General features: G+C 37.9%; 1 protein-coding gene across 4 annotated transcripts in view; it reads left to right on the top strand.

The window, feature by feature from the left end:
• The window catches only part of DSTYK (dual serine/threonine and tyrosine protein kinase), a 45,986-nt gene that overhangs the window by 7,687 nt on the left and 13,779 nt on the right, over window positions 1-24,520 (top strand). For 2 of the 4 annotated variants that reach the window (XM_044445822.1, XM_044445813.1), the window contains exons 2-7: window positions 6,883-7,271; window positions 17,750-18,413; window positions 20,323-20,558; window positions 20,849-20,932; window positions 22,884-23,060; window positions 23,212-23,341. In XM_044445822.1, coding sequence (XP_044301757.1) covers window positions 6,883-7,271; window positions 17,750-18,413; window positions 20,323-20,558; window positions 20,849-20,932; window positions 22,884-23,060; window positions 23,212-23,341 — 1,680 coding nt within the window. Of the gene's footprint in view, window positions 1-1,956; window positions 2,035-6,882; window positions 7,272-17,749; window positions 18,414-20,322; window positions 20,559-20,848; window positions 20,933-22,883; window positions 23,061-23,211; window positions 23,342-24,520 lie in introns of all 4 variants that reach the window. The other 2 variants (XM_044445831.1, XM_044445839.1) reach the window with 2 other exon arrangements.

Genomic DNA, 24,520 nt, shown 5'->3' with positions numbered 1-24,520 from the left:
ACCACAAGATTCCTCTGGAATGCACTGATTTTCTTTACTCCGTTTGATTAATCTAGTCCACCCTCTCAGAAAAGTAACTTACCTAAATGGTTGTTTCAGATATCTCTTGTAAATATTTTGATTTCACTCTGCCTAGCAAAGTCCTCCCATTTCAACATTCTTTTTTAAAGCCTTTGCTTTGGGGACTGGAACATGAATTGAACCTTGCTGTTTAACTTATTAAAGAATGCACTGCTAGATGTGTGAGCCATTAAGGCACATTCTCTGCATACTTGTGGTCATGCCTGTGTGAGTTGTTCAGTATTAGCAATGTTAATTCTTAATAGATATATTGGTGAATTATTAAAGAAACCTGTGAAGTTGCACAGTTGAAGTAGGGCATACTTTGGTTATCATCATCATTTTTATATAAACATATTTGGTGTGCAGCTAGGAAATAAGGATGAAGAAGTTTACAGCTCAATTGTGTTGCATGCCAGTGGCTTCAGTATACTTTAAAACAGCCTTCCCCAATCTGGTGCCTTCTCCATGTCTTGAACTACACCTCCTAGGATTCACCAGCCAGAATGGCTAGCTGGGAATGTTGGTCAACACATCTGGAGGGCATCAGGGTTAGAGAAAGCAACCTTATAGATTATGATCCCCTTTGTAACAACTGGAATTTTCTTGCATTGATGATCCAATACCTATTTAATGCTGTTACATTGTTTTGTGGCTTGCTGGTGGAGATATTAAAAATGGTGTCCGATTTGGTAGAAATTGGTCTTCAGATTATTATAATTACTGTTGTTAGGTTTAACCTTGTTCATGACTTTTCCCCTTTAAAAAAATGTACAGATCAAAGCATGATGGGTAAGGAACAATTTTTTAATACCTACAGAATTCAAACATTTAATAGATATCCATATTTACTTACAACATATTTATGCAAGATATTATTTTATACATCCTTCAGAGAAAACAGACATGGAATAGTAAAGCACTTTGAAAAACATTTGTATGTGCTGCTGTTTGTTGTAATGGGAGTTATTGTAAGCTATTGAGTAGCTCTAATCATAAAGTTATTTTGAGATCAGTTAGTGTCTTTTCTTTTTGGGAAAAGCATAACTGGGGCCCACGTGCTTGGATATTCTCTTTTGAAGTGTTGATCACATGTTTTTTCAACTGATGCAAAATGGTTTCTCCGTCTCATCCGTTTAGCACAAGAACTCTTGTTTATTGGACTGCTGAACACAACATAGGTCCTTTTCCTGGCTGCCATAGTGGGACTAGTTGTTCCTTTCAGTAATTTGTCAACGGAAATAAACAGATAAAGTTATAACCCTGTGCATCTTTGTACAGAAAAAGCCGTACAACTCCCAACATTCCCCACCCAGCCATACTCTTGGATTTTTTTTCCTGTCTAAATGTACATAAGATTAGATCCTAATAGATCTTACTCCATTAGTAAACATTTGGGCCATATTGCATTACTTTATTTCTGTGCTGTAGATCTTAAGGTCTGAGGTTGATGAGCTAAGAGATATATAAAAAGCAGTTAAAATATTGATGAAGGGCATTAATTAGTCTCCGTCAACCATCTGTCTAGAGACCTGTTTGATGGCAGTGTTATCATTCCTGTTAGACAAGCATTCAGTACAAAGATAGAGTGCTGTGCAGGCAGACTAGATTGTTTGATGCAGCATGGATAGTTTCTTTATGTAATGTAGAATCTACATGTCCAGACGTTATATATGCTTGAATATGTCTTAGTTATACTATGCTGACATAATGTTGTTCAGAAATTCTGTCTGAAGCTGGATTGGGTGTTTTGCTGATTAAATAATAATTACAAAAACAATTTGGTTACAATAATTGTGAAACAACTCTTGGACATTTTTTAACTGCAACATTGGCTAAAGTTTCTTTATTAATGCAAACAGTTCTCTGGACAGTTCTTTCTGTCTTTTATCCTAGAAAACCAGTGTCAGCCTACACACTTGAAAAAAATCACAATGACTGGTAATTCCTAAAAACCAAAAGGCTACTTTTAAGGTAGGTGTGTAGACAGTAGGGCAGTTCTTCAGTTTACCTAGATCAACTTCACCTGGTTTTTCACTTCTATTTGCATCATCAGTGTGCCCATGAATGCTGCTGGGCCAAGGGCTAGGTAGCCCTTGCTAACAAATGACTTCCCTCCATTAAAAATAAAGATGATATTCCACCTAATAGGTATAGTCTTGGTTTTCTAGCATATTTGACTGTATCTGTTGAGAAGAAAATGGGCAATCAGTTGGAAGTACTTGGTCAATTAGTTAACATACCAGACAGGAAAAAAGATAAATGAAAAAGCATACTCTGTGCTTTTAGGCATGGTCTGTGTAGAGAGAGTGTTCATGTACTACTTGAATATGCAGGGTTTTAAAGCTATATTTCAGTGCGTTTTCTTTTCTTTTTTTTTTTGAATATTGGTATTGTATTTTGCAGAAAGCACAGTTCTAACCTAACTGTGGGTATGACTGAACTGTGTTGTCATAATTATTTTCAGCAGGACACTTTCTGCCATTAAACAACATTTTCTAATACTCTAAATAAAAGACTCCACTATGTAGCACTTTGGAGACTTGTTTGAAACAGAAACGTATAAAACATACTGACCTGTGTTGGATCACTGGATTAATTCACACACAGAAACGTTCTGTTTTCTGTGCAATAGCATGTTTTTACACTTCTTGCACCTTTTGGAAAAAATTATGTTTGACCAGAAAAATAGTGGAGCACAGATGAAAACCTCTCTCTATTGATAAGACACTCAACCTGCTTTTACTTAGGACATCTTACTGAAGTGGATCAATGTAAAACTACTATTATGCAAGTTAGAATAACAGCCATGATTGCTATGTAAACTATGGCATTGGAACCCAGACTTAGAGAAGTTTACCAGGTGCCCACATTGTGGTGTTTCCCATGCCAGATGAAGACCTTGTTATTTTCCTAGGCATCTTACACGTTCGGTAAAATGTGTAATGTGTTTTTACATCTTTGAACTGCTGCAGGATTTTAACTTGGTTACTATTTTGGTTCTATTCTATTTTAACATAATGGCTTTATAATGTGTTTTTACTATGATACTGTATTTTATGGTGTACAGATTTGTTTTCTGAGCTGCCCAGAGAGCCTTGGCCAATGGGTGATACAGATATGTAATAATAAATATATAAATGGTTATGTGATATTATTAATGGTCCAAGGAAAAAAAAAACTTCGAATAGAAGGCTGATCATTAAGCTTGAAATTACCCGAATGGGTTTTTTAAAATACAGACTTAAAAATACAATCCTCATGCCCCATCCAAAAGCAATATAATTGCACACTTAGAGGGAAAATACCACATTTAAAGGCAGGAGAACAAGGAGTACAGAGAAACATTATCTTGAAAATTAAGATTTTAATATTTAATAAACAGCCTATTTTCCATAAATGTTATCTGCTCCTACTTTCCAATATACAAGTCAGCTTAGACATACAGACTATTCAGTATCTTTCTAAACCACTCTATCTTTGCAGTTAAACTGCACAAGTTCCTCTTTTAAGATGTATCTTGAATAAATAAAAATGTCCCGAGTACTCTTTTCTCTATTTACTTGTGATAATAATTTTTTAATTATTTAAAAGCTTTAAAAAGTGTTATTTGTCACTTAAGGTTAGTGAAAATTTTAAAAACTCATTATGGTTCAAGGAAAAATATCCATAATTCACAATTGGGCAATACTTTTATTAGGACAAGTCAGAATCCTACAATTGTGCAAGCTTTATATTGTTCACAACTGTTCATCAGGCAAAATGTTAGAAAAATTGAGGATGGGGCAAGAAACAGAGTCCAAAATTTTGTCCTGCAATTAAGTCCACTTTTCACATAGACCTAGTTTCAAAATGGGGATTTGAATTAGTCAGTGATACAACTTGGAACCTATGGAAGATTTCCTCTACCACTTCAAGAAAAAAAATGCACTAAAGGTTTCATTCCTTCCAACCACTAGATCTGCTCACAATCCAGTGACTATTGACTTATTTTACCTAGTGCACCACGTAGAATTAATTTCTGGCTTTGTTAATATAAGGAAGAAAATGTGCACTTCGGCTTTATGCTGCTGCAGGAACCTGTGTTTTTTTGCCAAAGGCAAGAGGGAAGCCTTCCAGTTATTAGAAAAGCAAATCAGCTTTTGCTTCTTCCTAAAATGCATTGCTGGATTTAATCTGATAGTGGCAACACTTGCCATGTAGTAATTCATATGGCAGATCTCCCTCTTGAGACCTCTGTTGTTTCTTTGCAGATAGACCTGATGTCTAGAGTTTGATTAGGCCTGCATGTTCACTATAGCCTCTTGTGGTTTATGGCATGAGTTAAATAAGCTACAATGGACTATGGTGATTATGCAAACTGGTGCAGTGTTTTTCCACTTTCCACTTGAAACCCTCGATTTCTTCTTTGGCTCCCCTAACCCATGTAATGGCTCTTGGTCATGGTTAATGTTGTGTGCTCTCGCTCTCACACTCTTGCTCTCTCTCTGTTGTGTGTGTGTCCATGTGTGTGTGTGTCTATGTGTCTGTGAGTGACACACCTGCACTCCATTCATAGGCTCTGCTTTCCACTTAACATAATAAAGCCAAGAACCTTCACAACAGGTTCATTATTACAGTACATGCAAAAACACTAATTTCTGTGATGCTATATGATACACTGTCTCAGCTCCAAGGCCTGCACTAAAAGACAGAAGGAGATACCCCCAGCCAGCCTTTCTGTAACAATTAAAACTTCTGTATTTTTCTAAAGCTACATGTACATACGTTTTAACAATCCCTTTTATAGACCTTTATCAATTGTGCTTTGCTTGACTGGCATAAAACACACTCTCATTCAGAGTCCTGTTTCAAGTGATATAGATATAATAAGTTTTGTTTATCCATATGCTTTGTTAGGGTATTTTTAATGTTTCCAAACTCAGGAAAAATATTATTATGGAAATCTGAGTTAGAAAGATCATAAACTCCTGTCTTTGTGCTTTTTGCAGGTAGACACACTATTGCCCAATATGAACTACACTACATTCCTGAATTTCTAAATTGCTTTTTTTTTTTCAGACAGTAATCATTTCCCACCAAAAGGAGCCCTTCAAAAGCCTTTACAGTGAACCAGCAAGTTCACTGTCCAAAGGATGGGTGTGCCAAATGTTGCTATGACTTCATTCATTGGCTAAAAACTTGAAAGATCAGCACAGAGCATTTTTTGTATAGAACAAGTGGGCAGAATATTGGCTGTGCAATTTGCCTCATCGTTCTACAAGAGCTAGAGTTTACTTCATTTCCTTTTAGGGAATTTGCTCTTTACTGTTGCACTTACCCTGTGGGGTTTTCTGCAATAAAGGATTTCACAGATTTGGATTCTCCTGTGTCAAAGTGCTAGAATGTGTGCTTGTAGAACCAGATCCCCCAACAGGTGTTATTATGGGAGAAGCTGCAACCGCAAATACAAGGTGGCTGTTTAGTGTAGCCTACATTTTAATTCTTCTGCATTGAGAAACTAACAAGATACAGATGGTATGGCTGCAGTTAACAATATAGGTTGTACTGTTGTATAGTAAACTTTTTTTTAAAAAAAGGCTGCTTTTTTAATGTTTCCAGTATATCTTTTTATAGCAAGAAGGAAAGCAATAGCTATCAAAAATAGCTATTGAAGAAAGAGGAAAGTGGTTCCTTTGGGATCAACTGCCTGACTTTTTGAATAGCTGAACTTGTGCATGATAATGCATCCATAGTTGGGTGCTGGGGTGCTCAGTTGAAGAATCTGCAATTTTTAATTTAATTTAATTTAATTTAATTTCAAGTACTGACATGAAGCATTTCATGGCAAAGCTCTTCCAAAGTAGCAAAGGCAAGATAAATGGCTTCTCATATGTATCAAGAAATTTATGTTTTCATATGATTTATAATATAATCCACTTGCAACATTTCCAGTTAAGGACTTTGGCTCTTTTATTCACATGCTTGTGATCCATTTTGCCATGCCTAACCACCGGAGTTGTTTGCAGCCCTTGTGGGTTCACCCTTTGTTGTGCTGCCTCTCTGGGTAGCCTAATGTATCAGTCTGTGAAACTTTGTTCTAGTGGTGGGAAGATTTTGAAATGTGAACATTACTTTCATTCAGGTATAGTTTTGACTATATCAGCTTTCTCTTCTTTTCTGTTCAGTTCACATATGCAGTGTGGGGAAGGAGTATTTCAGCTGATCATGTAGCTGGATCAATAAACAGTGCAGTGTGCTGCATTTTCTTTCCAATGGCTTGGGCAATGACAGTTGCTAGCTGGAGGGAAGTGGGCTTGCAGCTGCAGCTATGCCCCAGCACAGTGGGTACAGTTGCTTTTGCCTGTTGCTTCCTCTCCTCCTCTGAATTCACTATCAAAGTAATTGGATTAATTCATACGGCAGTACTCCAGTGTGCCCATTCTCATTCTTTGTGTGTGTGCGTGTGTGTGTGCACGCACACGTACACATATATGCATGTGTGCACAGAACACTTGCTGAATTTCTTTTACTAGTGCACATTCTGGGTTAGCAACTACTAGCTGCTGCTCCTCCTCTCTGCTACCTAAATTCCATGTCTTCTGGCCGGGGAAGCAAAAAACATAGTGTCTGGAAGCAGTGCCCTCTAGGACATATCCAGTCTTCTTTGTAATACTTCCTGGTCTAGTTGCCATACCCTACCCAAGAACCCATTTCAGGGTCAAGTAGCATTCCTGTGGCTAAACTGCACTGACAGAGCCATAGAATAGTTGGATGGAAATAGCAATTCTATTTGTTTCTATTTCCAATTCTAACAAGATATTTGTGCTTTTTTTTTTTTAGGGCAGCTGAGCTCAATTGCCTTTCCCCGACATGAGGAAGAGTACCTGCAGCTGACAGTGAGCTGTCACCCATGTCTTTTAATCTTTGGTCAGAACTGTAATGCCAAGTGCCAGTTACTCAACATGCTCTTGGGAGACAGACTGCTACCTACCACCAAAGTTAGCAGTGAAGAGAACTGTAAAAGGCGTCGAATTCGCTTCACCCATGGAAGACAAACGCGGATTAGTTTAGCTCTACCTGGACAGTATGAATTGGTTCATAACTTGGCAGCTCATCAAGGTAGATGGGAAACAATACCAGAGGTGGACTTAGAAATCCATGGGGATAATGAGGACCTGGCACACCAGATTGCGGAACTGGAGGTTACACTGAATCACACATTGTTACAGGTACTGATGAGAACATGTATGTATGTATTTGCCATTTCCTGCTTAACTGAATGAGAAGTTTTATGAGAAATTCAGTGAAGCGGTTTAATATCTGTACCTCTGCATTTTGAGTGTAGTTGAGCAAATCTACTGTAAAACCATAATAGAAATATGACCATTTGTAAATATGCCTAAGAATGGAACCATACCATAACCTACATAGTTACTTCTGTCTTCACCCAAAATCTATCTTATAAAGTGTTCTAATTAACATGAAGGGAGCCTTATAAAAGTATGTAGAATGGTTCCTGTGTTCTTTTCTTCAGCCTTCATTTCAAAGTCAAAGTGTTTAACTACTATATTCTTTGATTGAAGGCTAACATACCATAGGTACATTTAATAAAGGATGCATTTCACTTGGAATACTCATCTCCTATCTGAATGTCATGTTCATGGTACCACTTTTCCTACAGAATCTCTTTCTCTGTCTGTCCTTGAGTATATCTTTGTTCTGAATGTTTCTGATATGCAGTGCAGTTGGTATAGGTTTTTAAAAATAATTTTGTGTACTTCGTCTAAATGTATCTGTCTGATCTTCTTTATATAGGTCAGCTAATACAGGACAGCTCATATGTCCTTTCATACATTTTTTTTCAAACCTGTACAAAGATCTTTTTGTTAGTCTTTAGGAACATCTGAACCAAATTCAATGAAAACAGCTACTTAAATTAATTTAGAAGGAGTGGCAAATTAGGAGACACTGTGAAGCCTCTTCTTACAAACTGCATTTTAAATGATGGAAGTTAACTTTTTACATTTTTATATGTGAAAAAAAATGTTGTAGTGCTGGGAACCTCACTATTTCAGAACTGGCTTTGGTGAATTTATAAGCCAACTTAAAATGCAAGGAGAAGCAAGATGCAAATATTTTTTAAAAATAAATTCATATGCTACACAGAATTTTAAAAAATCTGTTTAAGAAAAGCATCAAGACTTGTACAGATTCACTTCCACTCTCAAAAAAGCTTTGAAATTGTTAATTATAGCCTCTCTTAACTAGTTACATGGCACATATGTTGAGAAACTATACAGTTTTGCACAATGTGGTAGTTTACAAGTTAGGCACAACATCTAAGTAGTTCAAGTCTTTTGGCACCAATCCTCTTCTTTTATAATCTGAGGGCAACAAAGCTAAACGCCATATAAAAGTTCCATAAGCGTTTGCATACATGTTCACATTAAAAGACAGGAGGCTTTAAAAGAAATGAGTGACTATTTTGAAATAAATTCTATTGTCATTTAGTCCTATTAAATTACTATCAAATAAGAGTGAAGCTGCATCTTTGAGGCTGTGTCCAGGTTGATTGTAGGGGGTTTATGGAATAAGGAAGGCAGTAGAGAGGATTACATGATAGTCCAGCAGGGGTAGCAAGCCATGATGTTTTCTGTGAGTTTACTTATTTATTGGGAACAAGTCATGCAAAGAATCTATGATTTGTTGTAGGGTGCTTCTTACCCATGATGAGTCAGCATGTTACCTCACCCATTTTATTGTGGGTTGCCATGATCAGTTATTGAGCTGCTTGGCAGGGATGGCAAAAAAATCCTGTCCCTTTTAATTTTTGAGGCTGCCCTTCCACTGATGCAAAACAGTAGTTTGTAAAGACCCTCATTTGTTACCCAGCTTTGTAAAATTCATTTTTCAAAGCTTCAACAATGTGCAGTTGGGTGTTGATCTTTTTATTAGCATTCTGTAGGCCTTTCACAAATTTGCTTTTAATGACCATCATGCTTGGTCAATTTCCTTGTATGTTGCAGCTGTCAAAAGTAGCACTGAAGTGGAATATGAAATTGACAATTTGAGGTTGCTTGCTAATTTAAGCACTAGTTGCAAAGAACCAGAGGTAAATAATATTAAGGAAAAGAGGGCCCTAGAAATACAAGTCAGGCACACAAAAGTGTGTGTGTGAGTGACTGAAAGAACCAAAGGGGTTAGAGGAACCAAAAGCGTGCACCCCTTGGTGATGTGATCATCTCACTTTTAAGTCCTGAACTGACACTGATCACTGTTTTCTACCTTTTGAATACTTGCCTGACTCCCCAGCTCCAGAAAGAGGAGATATTAACTCCCTTCACTACAATTTTCTCATCTCCTTTTTGGAGCAGGAATTGCTCCAGGTACTGTGGTTTGCTGACAATTCTTTCAAAAAGCCCTAGAAAGGAGGCCAAATTGACTGGGTACACACTGGGAGCTGGGTGTAAGTGTCACTTATGTTGGGACCTGATTTCTTCCATCCCAATCTACCACCAAAAAGGAGCGATTTTTATTAACTGTAGGGGATATTTGCACAATGATTTGGGCCAGGAATGTATGCAGCTTTAATGTTTGGGAAGCAAATGGCAGTGAAAATGGTGCACCTGCTTTACTAATGCAGGTAAAGCCTTGGTCTTAGGCTTATCTGTCAGTACACATCTCATAACCTTTACTCTTGATTACTCCTTTTGGTTCTGGAATCTTCCATTTTCTGCAACGGAAGTGTAGATCACAAAGTTTTCTGCTATCCTTTATTTTCCCCAAATAATGCTCATGAGGAATGAGGACACATTATCAATGTATTCTTCTTTTTGCTGCTTTTTAATGTAGCACTATAGCAACCACTAAGTTCACTCTACAGAGATCTTGATTCAAGGAGTAGTTATCCTGGTGATCTCTAGCTGTTTTGAACTGCTACTGTCATTCACCTTGATCTCTAGGCATTTTGACTGGTGCTGTGGGGAATTCTAGTCCAGAAAATCAGGCTACTACCCCTGTGCAGTCCTGATCTTTAGTGTTGCTTGCAGCTTGCAGAGAAAGAGGATTGCCTTGCTGAAAAACATGGTAAAGTGTGAGTTTATGGAGCTTCAGTTGTAAGCAAGCATAACATTTGAGACTACAAACTTCATTGTTTATATGTGTAAGTTAACAAAGAAGACTTTATTCTTAAATGAATGTCTAAAAGAGCCAAATGTGCTTCTTAAAACACAATTTTGATCCAAGAATTTCTATTATGTGACACAGACATGGATTAAAGTAAATTTCTGCAGTACACTTTTTGTAGTAATACTAGTCTTCTTGTAGTTCCTAAACACCCAGGGAAATTTAGTTTGTACCAGATAGTTCTCATTTCCACATCCGATAGCCTTTTTGCACGATATAATATTTAAAAAATAACTGTCTAGTAAAAACACTTTCCCACTCCCCCAGTAAATTGGGTAGTTTTTGCTGAAAATTGCCATTGGTATGTCTAATGGATAAGATAAAACTGCTACCATCTTCCTTTGCCTGCCATGGTATTCAGACTCATTTTTAGTCCTAAAAAACAAGGCCTGTACATTTTGGTTTGCTGTATGAAGCACTAAAATCTCTGTTATGCAGGAGGTATCTTCTACTCATACATGAACACAAGAGGATAGTGCCCCAAGATTGCAAGATAACTCCCAGGTCATAATGTAATAAACAGTTAACATTAGTATTGTCCAAGTTGAATTATCTAATGCAGCTGTTTCAAATCTACTCAGAGGACAGTAAGTTGTTACATATCCACCTGTACCAAAGTATTGGAACCTATAAAATAACAGTTTTTTTCTAGTAAATTAATACTAAATAATAGTGAAGGGCAGCTACACAAGGTCACAAGGTTTCTGTATAAGTATAGAGACCTGGTCTGGCCGTTCCTGCATTTTGGTACCTTTTTCCTTCTTGAATACTGCACTTTTTGAAAAGGGAAGTAATGTTAAAATAGCTAGCTACAAAAAAAAAAATCTAATGTATATCAATATAAGAAGCAAATAAAAATTTTACAAGCTAGCCCACTTGAGTTTTACTGTATACTCAAAGGAGATGATTTTTCTTTTTTCTAGCTCAGACAGCTAACCCTTTCACTCTTTTGCAATACACTACTTGGCTTTGAACCAGTTTTAGTGCTCTCTAATGCTCTTACAAAGTTAACATTGTTACTATCCAAAATTACACAGTTCTCCTCCAAGTGGTAATAGTAAATGTTTTTCCAGGCAGTACATTGTTTTCATAGAATCTAAACATGTATATTCTGTTTATATCATCTCCTATTTGTCAGTAAGTTGTTTATATATATGTCTGTGTGTGTGTAGAGAGAGAGAGAATGGTTTTTCATTTGCTTAATAAAAGTGAATGCACACCTCTATTCGACATCAAAAACATGTTCGAAAATTTTCTCTGCAACTTCATTGTTGCATTACCAGTTAGCAGCCATAGTTATTAATAGAATACCTTTATAGCAAATATATATTATCTGTAGCAAATATTATATTCTATGATCGCATTATTATTATTAGAACATTTCTATGTTTTAACAGTATTTTTCAAAATACTTTAATAATTAGACACCCTACCATATTTGCCTTTCCTTGCTTCCTGATTTTAAAGTGTATCTTTCTCCGTTTTTACTGTGACCACCTTGAAATTCTTTGAAATTTTTGCTTTTAAAATATTTAGATACTTCCCCTTAATCCAGCTGGGAAACCCAGTGTTTTGAAGCAGTCTTTTTCCAGTGCAACTGACATACATGCTGTTGCTATTTTGGGTGTTTGCCAATTATTTTGGAAATGTTTTGCAACATATTGAGTGGCTGTAGTTTCATCTTTGAGCAAATAGATGCACATCCCCATTTGGAGTCATCACTTATGTGTCCACAACTCTCTGTAGCATATGGTAGTATGTTTGACAATGCAGTTCTGTCCTTGCCTACTTGGAAGCATAGTTTTCTCTGTTCAGTGGGACATACTGCCAGAGAACTGTTATGTGAAATTGCAACCTAAAGCATATCTAATTAAGCTTCAACTCTTGTTGCAGGTTTTTTATCTGTCTTTTGTTCAGGTATGCTTTTAATATGTAACCACTCCAGGCAAGTGTTTCACAGTCCATTTAGTAAGCAAGTATTCAAATTTTGATAATTTCCTCTTCACCTTATGGATTTTTATACTTTGTAGCAAGAGCATAATTATTTGAAAAAAAAAACCTATTAATATTATACTGGAAGATCTTACTAAAAGTTACTACCTTGTTTTAAAAATCTACTATTTAGTAAACATGCATTCTTTTCTGTTCAGGTCTAACTTCTAAGGCTGCCTATCATGATAATAATTATTATAAATGATAAGCAGCTATCTCTAAACTGAATTTTCTTGACTTTTATTGTAGATAGTTGATTCTTTTTTACTGTTGGCACAGCTCCAATTGTTTTAGATCTGCTTTGGTTAATAGAAAAGAAGATAATAGTTCACTACTTAGTCTTATAGACATACACGTGCCCTGTGTGACTTCACAGTTTTTTGTACATTAAGGTTTACATGTTCCTTGTGTAATTAAATTTAGCCAAGGGACACTTGATACATACATCCATGTGGGAAAGAGTGAATTTCCAAATAGTCCTTCATCATCCTCCTTTTCTTCCATAATAGCCTTCACTTGCTTTCATCTGGGCATTGAGCTTATGATTTTAGCTGCTCTGGAAAAGGAAAAAAAATCTATCCAGGGGTTCTTTTCAGGATCCTTTTCAGGGCCCTTGCAAAGAATTAGAATGGGTGAATGTTTCTGTAGTGAGTTAGGACACCCCTTGCAGCTTGAGCTGGTTGGACCTTATTTACTCAAGTCCCATTAGCAGTGAGTTTAGTGACTCAAGGGATAAAAAGCAACACCCAAAACCCACAAACCCAGTATAATGGAATAAGGGGAAGCTGCAAGTTGCAAGAGAAAATGAAATCAGAACATACACTGCACCTTTTAACATAGGTTTCTGAAAAGGCTATGGTCTCCTTCCAGGGCCTTGATATTCTCCCCAAAAGCCATGCCTCAACTTCACAACTTTTAGGAAAAGCCTTGAGACATCTTCCATCCCACTGAAGGCAATTGCTCATCTTCCTCAGAAATTTCTGAGTCAGTCCCTTTTCCCCTTCTGCATTTCTGCTCTCAGCAGAGTTAAATCAAATGGGTAAGTAGCCTGGCCTCTAAACAATTGTGCATTTGTTTGTACAATCTTGCCAGGAAAAGGGGGGGGGGTGGAAGAGAAGGGAACCAGTTTAGCCAAACCACTAAGAATTTGTATGACCTCCTTGGCAACCAGATTTTTGACTAACAAGGGTAATGTTGTGAGCCTGACTATCCAGTTGCTCCTTCCAAACATATACATAAGCAAAACTGTTTATATGAGATTCGGACATGACAGGGTACACCTACATGTATGATATACTTATGTAGAAAAATTTGATAGATCTGAATTAAAGTGAATTGCTCAGGATATGATGACATAGTGAAACATTGAGCAGAAGAATGGTATATTTTGGCAGGCTTGAAGAACAAAACATAATGATAGACTTTTGAGTATTGCTGCTGCAAACTGGATTAGCTTCAAGGAAACATATCTTTATTGTCAAGTGTGCTGAAGGTGCTAGATCTTTGGTAAACCTCCAGATTAAAAAAAAAAAACAATCTTGGGGTGTTTTGGGGCAACAGTTGATTTCTGAAATGTAATAAACTTCACCTGACAAGTCAAAATAGGTAGGACAAGTAAGGCAGATCTTGTTTTAGCCTCTGTTTATTTATGATTTCTATAGAATCTAAATTTAGAAGAGCTAAGCAGGTCTGTCAAAGACAGGACATTTGGAAAGGCATTCATTTATAGGGTTTCAGTGGAGTGGAGATAACAGCACATAACACCACAAAATCTAAACATCAGAGGACTAAAAATCTACATTAAGCAAGATGCAGCTTTATGTTTGGGACAGCTGGCACAATATGTACTACATACCTAATGGAGTCACCAGTTTAGTGCACCTTACTTGACAGAGAGAACTTAAGTTCTTCTAATGAGAATATTTCTTCCCTGTGATAGCTACCTTGAATAATGTCTTACAGAATATTCTTATGGAGATGGACAAACTGCTCTGTTTTAAGACTAGAGCCATCCATTTCACTTCACTTGGCAAGCTAGGGTGCTGCTTCTGTTATTTGGGTGCAAAGAGCACACCTGCAAGGTGTTGTGTAAGAATTCTCTGGAAAGAAGAGGAACAATGGAAAGATAGCTTGTTTGAACTACTCTTTGCAAGGTTATTTGGAAGGTCTGTAAACATGCTCTAAGGTATGTGCACAGAAGGAAACAGTTTCTTGTACTACAAGTCTATTTCTTAAAGAGAATTTGCTGACTATTAAATGGATTCTTTCTCAATGCATGCAGAAAGTAATCCCTGCATCAGAAACTTTTCCTGAAGATAATACCCAAATTGGGCACACCCACTGTTATTTGAACCCAGAAAGTTCTCTAATTCTAGACTCTAGCAGAGCAAATAATTTTGATATTGGGGTAAGGGGAGATTCAAGGATCAAAAAACTGTGCCATCTCCTGGTTTTGACATTTCTGTTTTTACATGTTGGAGAGACTGCTAGGAAGGTAAGGACAGGGAGAACAAAAAAATAAAAAAAATAAAGGGAGTTGATAGTCAGGGTGGGTATTTCGATTGGCAGGGAGGCTGGTGACTCCTATGCCAGTGGGGCTTATTAATAAAGCTTAAAATAAAAGCTGCAATAGATCAGGAACCCCACTGACATAGGAGTCACCATCCTCCCCTGACTATCAGTATTTGAGAAAGGCACAGGGACTCCCTCCTTCTGCCCCATCCGACTCATCAACCAATGTATGTGAAAATTCATGTGACTATCCATGTATGTGTGTTGAAGGTGAAGAGGCAGGTGAATGATCATCTCCTATAACCCTCCCTGCTTCTGCAGTTATCGTTTATTCCTACTTATATAGAATTGTTTTCAGAGCATACCATAGTAGTACCATTTATTACATTGCAAAGCTGTTGCTATATAATGGCAACCCATCAGGACAGGTTGCTGGGGGCACACTGCTTGCTGCCTCTTCCATTTTACCGCACAACCCATAATTGGCTACTTCATAGGTTTGCAATGTGGTGTGCAAATTTGGACCACTAGGATGTCCAGGAATTAAAAAAAACGTAGTAGTCAGCCCAAAACAAACCATCAGTTAGCCAATCCAACTGTCCAGGTTTGCACATCATACTGAAGCCATGAAGAAGCTCATCATGGGATGTGAGCAAAGCAAAAGAAGCTGGTGCACTGCAGGTAATGCTCCTTCTTTCCTCTGACAACTCATCATTTTTTAAAATGATAGGTTGTTATGTCCATACCATACATTTGACTTTCTAAAAATGTAGCACTTAAAAATGCAAATAGTAGGCTTGCTGCCTGACTTTAAAACTAATATGACCTTTCAAATTAATATATATTTGCATATGGTTGAAAACAGTATTCTGATGCAAGGCTCAAACTTTGTTTTAGATGTGTACATGTCGCAGCAGGCACTATATTAAAGGCCTACTTTTGTAATAGAAAAGTGAGAAATTCCTCAAGATACTGTGTGCTGTTAATAGAATAAATGTTGTATCTAAAATAAGCTATTCTATTAATCAAGGGCTTGCTCACAGTTAATTAAAACTCCTTGTACTTAAAACTTGCATATGTTGGTTTGAAGAATTCATTCACTGTGAATGTGTGTTACAGTGAATTGCATATGAAATTTTCCTAAAATCCATATTTAAACCTGAATATTGCTTCAGTGAAATGAAGAAAATCACAAAGGCCAGTTGCAAAAACATATTTCCAACAGGGGAGGACTTGTTCTTAAAGGTGAAGCTTCTTGCTTAACATCTCTGCTGTCCTCTGTGATGAGATGCAGAAACTAGAAGGAAACCACTGATAAAAGCTATCTAGTGAGAACAGCAGCAGATCTATCATTGCCTAAGCAAGATTACTTGTTCATACGAAAAGTTATCTTTTTCTAAATCTTTTTTCTTTATGTCTCTTGGAGACATCATTGGCTTCCTCCTTTGCTTACTGCCATCAGTGTGAGTCATCTCTCATGGTGAATGTTGAGTTGCACATCCAACTCTCAACTTGCACTCTTGTCTAGCTACAACTTTTTCATGTGTTTCCATACTTGAGTTACCAAAAAATGCTGCAGTAATATTTTGGGAATTGTGAAAAGGGACTTTGGGAAAACTTAGAGAAGTGTTAAAGCATTAAAACCTGCTAGAATTCTTTTAATTTCACTGAGTTTAACTTAGATCAGAGCAATTTTGTCAAGCAGTTGAAAGTTTTTGGCTTCAGCTGAAGGGTTTTCTAGGGAATCCAGGTATTTGTTAATTAGTGGAAATATCAATTCTCCAAATAATAAGTGCTGAAAAAAAGCTTTCCTCCAAAATAGCTGTTAATATTCTAATGACTTTGCCAATACCCCTGCTATTTAGTTTCCATAAGAGTAATATGAGGCTGCAAGCCAGCCAAAGAAGTAATGATGGTATCTGAGCCTGAACTTGCACTGTATAGTACATGAAGGCACAAGAGTGTCAGTTCTCTAAAAACATATACTACCTCATGGGTACTTAGCATTTTACATCAAGAATGGCTGTGTAATTCTTAACATCGATTTTATTTTTAGCAATTTTATTATTACTTTATATTTCAATCCTCCTGATAATATTTAGGATGGTGATTGTAAAGTAAATGTTGAAAAATAGCTAGTGTGTTCTTAGATTTTGCTAAAAATACTGTAACACTGAACATTATAAAATGAATTGGTAAATATCAAAAGCTCAAGCTAATATTGACTTAGGAAGGACACTTCTAACAGTATCACAGCAATGCTATTGTTCATATACTTGTAAAACAATCAAAGGAACATTGCAGTTTTCAGAATATACAGTATATGAGATAATAAGTTTTAATTGAACAAGAGTAATTGGTGTGGCTTTCAGAAGTTAGAGATTTAGTCAACAGTGGGTGTAGAGAGTCAATGCTTGAATTCAAGGAGAGTAAAAGGCCTAATTCTTACAGCCCAGAGACAGGCTTACCATTTCAGTATCATTTGGACAACAGGTTTAGAAGCTCAAATTGATGCTGCTCCATATAGAAATTTAGATAGCTGGAGAGAATGGTTCTCTGTGGCATGGTAGAAGTTTTAAGGAATATTTTGTAGAAGGAACATCCCATTAGGATTCCTTATCTGTGGACCATATGTACATTTCACCTTATTAAACACTAGATTAGCTTTTATTTTGCTGGATAGATTAAGAAGCCATACCTCCTATTGATTTTGCTGGCATATGGTCACATCCTTGTTGCTGGTTTTTTGTTCCCTTTGTATACCTTTAGCATTTTGTATTTGCACTAGTGGGACTTCTTGGGGAGGAAAAATAGGTTAAAGATAGGGGAGAGGTGTATGCTTGCACAGAAGCAAGTTTCATATCTCTGACTTTTGTTTGTATCCTCAGATTTCCATTGAATGTAGGAGTGTTAGGTTTGCTGTGCAGGAGGAGGTGGCGGTGAAGGCAGCATGCTGACTGTAATCTTATATCAAATCATTTTACCTTTATGTTAAAAAAATTTGCTTTGCTTTTTTCAGGAAGTGGACATTGTAGTTGCTCCTTGTCGAGGATTCCAGCCAGCAGAAGTCACTCTGGGAGAATACATGAACAGTGTCCTTCCAGTCATCACATTTGCCATCTGTGAGGCAGAACTCTCAGCACTGGATGTGAGTGAACTGCAAGAGATAAAAGAGAAATTCTCTCTGCCTGTCTTCTTTTTCAAAGTGCCAGATTTGGGAGATGAACTAATATCTCCTCAGAATGCAGAGAATGAGAAGTCCTCTCTTTATCGACAGCTGCTTGATCTAGACTATCTTAGTACCAACCACTGCAGCTGTGGAGCTCCTAGCTCTGATGCCAAAGCCCAGAGCATGCTGGTGGAACAATCAGACAAGATCCGTCTGCTTAGCACTTTCTCCAAACAGGTGCTGCAGAAGCGCTTGGTGGATGCAGCCACCATCTTGAACATAGTTCACTGCCGTTGCCTGGACATCTTCATCAACCAAGCCTTTGACATGCAACGAGACCTACAGATCACTCCAAAGCGTCTAGAGTATACCCGGAAAAAGGAGAATGAGTTGTATGAGTCTCTGATGAACATAGCCAACCGGAAACAAGAGGAAATGAAGGAGATGATCATTGAGACTCTTAATAACATGAAAGAAGAGCTACTGGAAGATGCTGCTAATATGGAATTCAAAGGTAATTTCCAGACAGACAAAAAAGGGTTAACAAGTACCAAAATTTCTGTTATGTTTCTAAACAAAATTCACCTGAAAAGGGAATATTAGTTTGGAATGCTACAGTGCTTATTTATACTTGCATGGTTGTCACCTCCTTCATGGTTGTTCCCACAATGATCCAGGAGGAAAATAATCCATCCACATATGTTTATGTAACATGTTTATATCACATGCAAGCAATCTACTTGTTCTTGGGTGCATTATTTAAGAAGGACCAAGTGAACGTATCTGCAGAATGAAGTACACGGGTAACAACTTTGTATCCATCTGAATGAGCTGAGTAAAGATATTAGTATATGTGAAGGTTGTGTAAGAATCTAAGAGGTATATCTTTTTAAACAAGGTCTTATGAGCTATTTATTTCTACAAGAGCCTTGGCAGAGAGATTTTTGGGTAGAATCTAAATTTCTCTGTGTTTCTTAAAGAGGTTATCCTATACAGGTATAACTTTGCTTGGGGGAAGAGAGGAGCAGTTATTTGCATGCAGTGGCTTAAATAGTTTATGGGGCATTCCATTTTTCAGCAGTAGCGCTACAAACAGGTTTTTGAGTTTCTGGATTCATTCCTTTCTTGAAAAAGAAATCAAAGATGAGACCTATCTTCTGTGTTCAGCTCTTTAAACACAAGGCAGTTATAAACATAAGGCAGCTGCAAAGACAGTGGGCCAGTTTGCCTCATTGTAGCAAGAAAAATCAGCCATGGTAGCTTATTTTCTTTGCCATGTAGGTGGTCATGTACCAGGGGGATTTGGATAATTGACACAAATTATCTGAAGCAGTTTGTCATGGGAACCTGGTCAGGATGGCTTGTTGCCATGGTTAACAAACCACCTCAAACAGCCCATGGGGTCTGGGTGGGTTCTTGTTACCCATTGCAACAAGAAAGTTCTAGTTAGGTTTGTGCAATATAACAAACTCTGCTGCCAAGGATACTTACCCAAATCTTCCCTGCACTCAACTGACATGCACATGTATGTGTGCCTATTCCCTCCTCTGTGATTGCGCAACCCCAGTCACTGATTTTACAGAAGGGTTAAGGTGCCTCCAAATATGAGACAAATTAGTTCCCTGTTTACATACTGGTAGGTTTGCAATACAGCAAGCTAACTAGAAAAGCTGATATTAACATCAAAAGAGAAACACAGCATGATGCCAAACATACTTACACAGAAATAAGCCCTGCTGAATTCAGTGGGACTTGCTGCTCTGTTTGCAAACTGCAGCCTGGAGTGATTTATCACATATTTTTGTGATTTTGCAACAGTAATATATTACCTTTTCTAAGAAAAAGTGTATCTTAAAAGATGAAGTAGTACAGTACTTCCAAATCAGCTATCTTTTCCCAATCTGGTCTGCTTCTAACTGCTATGTGCATGTTTGTTGACTCTCATGCAGTAAAATTCTGCACCAGATTGTTTTTCACAATCTTTTAATAATGTTAGCATCAAGTGACTTAATGGGTTCAGCTGAAATGTTAAGCTTTGTGGATATTTATATCCAGGTGAACAAAATTTGTACATTGTAGAGACTATAAAAGTTTCTTATATACAGTTTTACAATAAGGTTGCATACTAATCTACTTAGAAGCAAGCCCCATTGAACCCAATGATCTGTTGGAATACTGAAATAAAAGGGATGAGTCAAGCAAATGCTTAATACTCCCCAATGATATCCTGGTGGCAAAGTACTTAATGTGTCTGAATTATGGGCTTTTCAGGTGGGAGGATGTTTTGGTATAACCCAATCTAGCTGGGCTTTTCATCATACTTGGTTAACTGAATTTAGTGTTCCACTTGTTCTGTGTGGCTACTTGTATTGGGATTATGTTACCCTTTCAGTGTTGGTTCTTCTCTCTCCCACCTTGTCTAGATATCATAATTCCTGAGAATGGTGAGCCCATTAGTTCCAAAGACATTAAATGTTGCATTAAGCAAATCCAGGAATTGATAATTTCCCGGTTAAACCAAGCAGTTGCCAACAAGTTGATAAGTTCTGTGGACTACCTGCGTGATAGCTTTGTTGGAACTCTGGAAAGATGCCTGAAGAGTTTGGAGAAATCTCAGCAAGATGTTTCAGTGCATATTACAAGCAATTATTTAAAACAGGTAAAGTAGCACTAAGTAATTTTAGAGATTTGTTTTGAGGATGGTGGTTGGCTATACTTTCACAGATATTGAAGTAAATTGGAGAAAGGTTGTTTAATTCTTTGGAATGATATGGGTCTAAACAGATGGTTCCTTAACTTATATTTGGAAGAATGTACCCAAGATCATGGCAACTCTGCCTCTAGATAAATTACAAGACTCTTTCTAATGTGTTCAGTTTGTTCCTTCATCCATGAGAACAGCAATTTCAGTTTGTGAAATGCATGATTAACACATACATTTGCTCACAGATACTGAATGCAGCCTACAATGTTGAAGTCACCTTTCACTCTGGTTCAACAGTATCCAGAATGCTGTGGGAACAGATCAAGCAGGTATTAAATCTTTTGTTAATAAAAGTTCACCCATAGCAACCTTAATTAAACTTAGTGTGGCTGCCCATAATGCTTTGCACTCAGAAGTTTATGGATTTCCTTTGTGGGGTGGGAGGAACACCGAAAGGAGGATTGCCTCTGCGCGTTCCTTGCCCTTCAAAACCTAAGTGTTTATTCCAGTTCATGAGAAGGAGGAACTAAGCCACTTCGTATCCTGATGGAACCTTGCTTCTCCCCACCCCACAGAGCAGCCCCCCCCCCACTGAGAAGTCACATTTGCAGAAAGAACTGTGCAGGCCATGATGGCAGCGGAAGGGTGCTCTGAACCCCGAACCCTAGCTTTAACCTTATAATGCTTTTCTGAGGTTAGAGCTAGGGTTCTAAATTTACCTGTAGCCTTCTAGACAGTGTCTAGTGGCCATGGGACTGTGCCCTTAGTGTGTATCATCCATTAATTCAAATCTGTATACAGTAATCTACTTTGTCAAATGCAAACTTCTTTATTTACTAACGTCCACACACATCCCATGGTAGAACAAAAGCTAGTTTGTGTGGAAAGGCACATTGTTAAAAATATTGCAGGTATGTTGTCACTGTTAAAATATGACAGATCGATTGCAAGATTGCTTCCATTCTTGTACGCTTTCTCTCCCCATCCTCCTAATTGCTGTATGCCTGGCCAACACTGTAGTTCCAGTGCAGATTAATATGAAAACAGCATTTCTTTTTCGTAATCTCTGTGACTCAGACACAGTTCTGTGCCTTTGCAGAGCCTCATAGAAAACATTCTAGAGCTGAGTGCCCATTCCCCTGGTCAGCACGCATGCTCAGTGGCTCCTCCTGCTCAGATGCTTTTTGGCCACCATGGCTGCACCATTGTCAGTAGTCTTCTTTCAAGCATTTTTTAATTGGATACTGGGCTGAGTCCCGCCTTATCTTGCTTTATTATTTGCCCCCTTCCTTCTCTCTCTCCCTTGTTGTCTCCTGCTTCTTTTGCCTTTGCTCTTCTTGCTGTTACTTATAATACCATTGATATCAGATCCAATAGTGTCCTTGGTACTGATGTTTCCAATAGTAGCTGTAGTCCTGACTGCTTCAACTGACAGTCATTGTATCAGCTCTTATACTGATCACCCTCAGCTATAACAACTGACTTGGCTCTGGATTCAGCAGTAGTCCTCTCATATACCACGTCCAAGCTCTGGCATTGGTGGAATTGTTGGCATCTGACATTGCTTGCATCTGCAAGGGTATCCTCAAGAGACACCACTATTCTTGCTTTAGCCAAGCTCTTCACCCAATATCAGAACTGGAGCATTACCAAATTGCTTAAGTATCCCCTTTTGGCTCTACATTGTCACCTAATGTGGCAACAGGGGACTAAGCTCTTTTTTAAACTACTGATGGTGCATGGCTTTATACAGAGCAGGTGCTCAGGATGGTCATCCCCATTTGTCCACTGTTATAAAGTAGATATGAAAACCAGGACAGATTCTGTGTTTGTATGAGATCTGTTTTCACTGATTAATATGATGTGCCTGCCCTGCCTCTGGCAGGCTAGTTAACAACCCACTGAGCCACTGAAACCATGAAGAACTTTACAGAACTGCTTACCTGTAACTAGTTCTTCTTTGATGGCCGTTTTTGTATTTGCACAACCTGTCCTCTTTCCCCACTGCAGGCATTCATCCTTGACATGTTACTGTCTTGCTCAGTATTTCTCTGCTGCGGCAGTCCACGGAACTGAGCGTAAAGAGCAGCAGTAACACTCTTGCGTAGGGGATAGATTAAGTCTGCCAAAAGTTCATTTCTACTAGAATGTTCTAAATGAGTTTTTGTAGCTATGCAAGTACATAGATTACCCCTTCAAGAAATACAGTTACACGTAAGCAACCTGTCCTTTTTAATAGGTCAAGCTTTGACTCTGAGACAATGTATTTTGTTTCTTTAGATAATACAACGGATTACCTGGGTAAGCCCACCAGCTATCACTATGGAGTGGAAAAGAAAAGTAGCTCAGGATGCTATAGAGAGTCTTAGTGCATCCAGGCTGGCCAAGAATATCTGCAGCCAGTTCCGGACAAGATTAAACAGTTCTCATGAAGCTTTTGCAGCCTCCTTGCGACAGGTCAGTGTTACATAAAGGGAACTGAAAAGAATAGAAAACTCTCTCACATTTTTCAAATAACTTGAAAGACAAAGTCTGCCTATTCAGTCTATTTGCCATCAAAAAGAAAACCTGATGGCAAAGCCGTACTTAACATTTTATGTCTCATTAGCTAGAGGCTGGCCATTCGGGGAGGCTGGAGAAAACAGAAGATCTTTGGTTGAAGGTACGAAAGGACCATGCTCCTCGGCTTGCTCGTCTCTCATTGGAAAGCAGGTCCCTGCAAGATGTTTTGTTACATGGTGAGCTTTGCCCTGGTTGTTTCTCTCACTCAGTGATGGCTTTTCTGAAATTTCTCCTGAATTTACTTTTGTAAGAATACAAATGGATGCTGTATTTTGGTTATATTGTATAGACAACAGCACTTAGACCCCTTGTTCATGCAATTAACTATTGCATATGGTGGAGTGGCAGCTTTAACCCTACACCACTGCCTCAATCTGGATAATTCTTCCCATTCTCATCAGGATGGAAGCTTCCAGCTGGCACCAATGTGAACTTCCCTACTGATACAAATAACATCTCAGGAATGGGGTACAGGCAGTCCCAGGGTTACAAATGAGTTTCATTCTTGAGAAAATGGAAATGTATCTTTAAGTTGAATGTGTATGTAAGGATGCATGTATGAACTTGCATGTATGGATCACATATAGTTGGCCCTCCACATTTATGGGGGTTTGGGGTACAAGACCTCATGATAGTGGAAAACTGCAAATATTTCTAGCTCCCACACCGCAACTCACCAGTGCTGCCTCTTTGCAGCAAGGAAATGCTGGAGAGATTTCCCTCTCCAGATGTGTGGGGCAGTAAGGCATGCTTTGGAGGCCTTCCTCTCTCTCTATTTTGATGATAATTTTCTGTAGTAATTTTAAAAAATTAACAGGTTTTGTGGCAGTTTATTCATAAGTTGGGTTGTTTATAACTTGGGCATTTGTAATTTGGGGACTACCTCTAGTAGTGGGGAAACACAGTTATACAGATCAGGGCTGTGGCGTGACTTTAGGTCTGTTCCTCCATGCTATGGTCTCTCCTGATGTATCCAGTCTCCCCTGAAACTGTTCTAAAGGGCTTAAGGACCCTCTGGACCTGTATGGAGGTAGACTGCAAAACATTTTCTCTCATTCTAGCTGAAACTATGGCTGCATTGTAATCCATTTAGCAAACTGAAGGAACCCTTCTGTTTGTTGGAGTCCAACTTTAGATTCATTCCTAAAAAGAACACTAGTGAAAATTTTATAGAACAGGAACTGAAATTTTATTTATGGATTTATGTACTTTCTTTGTACAAAGTTTAAAAGTGGCTAACCGTCTAAATAAAACAGTAAAAGCATGATTAAAAAATGAAAACGGAAGTGAATTGTAGGATCCATAAAAGTCAAATCAGAAGCTAATAAACATGGCAGAAAGGAACAAAAATTAAC

The sequence above is a fragment of the Varanus komodoensis genome, unplaced genomic scaffold (assembly GCF_004798865.1).
Source record: "Varanus komodoensis strain SLA01 unplaced genomic scaffold, ASM479886v1 scaffold1, whole genome shotgun sequence".
NCBI classification, from domain to species: Eukaryota; Metazoa; Chordata; class Lepidosauria; order Squamata; family Varanidae; genus Varanus; species Varanus komodoensis.
Note: the sequence above shows the minus strand (reverse complement) of the source record. Positions and strands in the feature narration are given on the sequence as shown.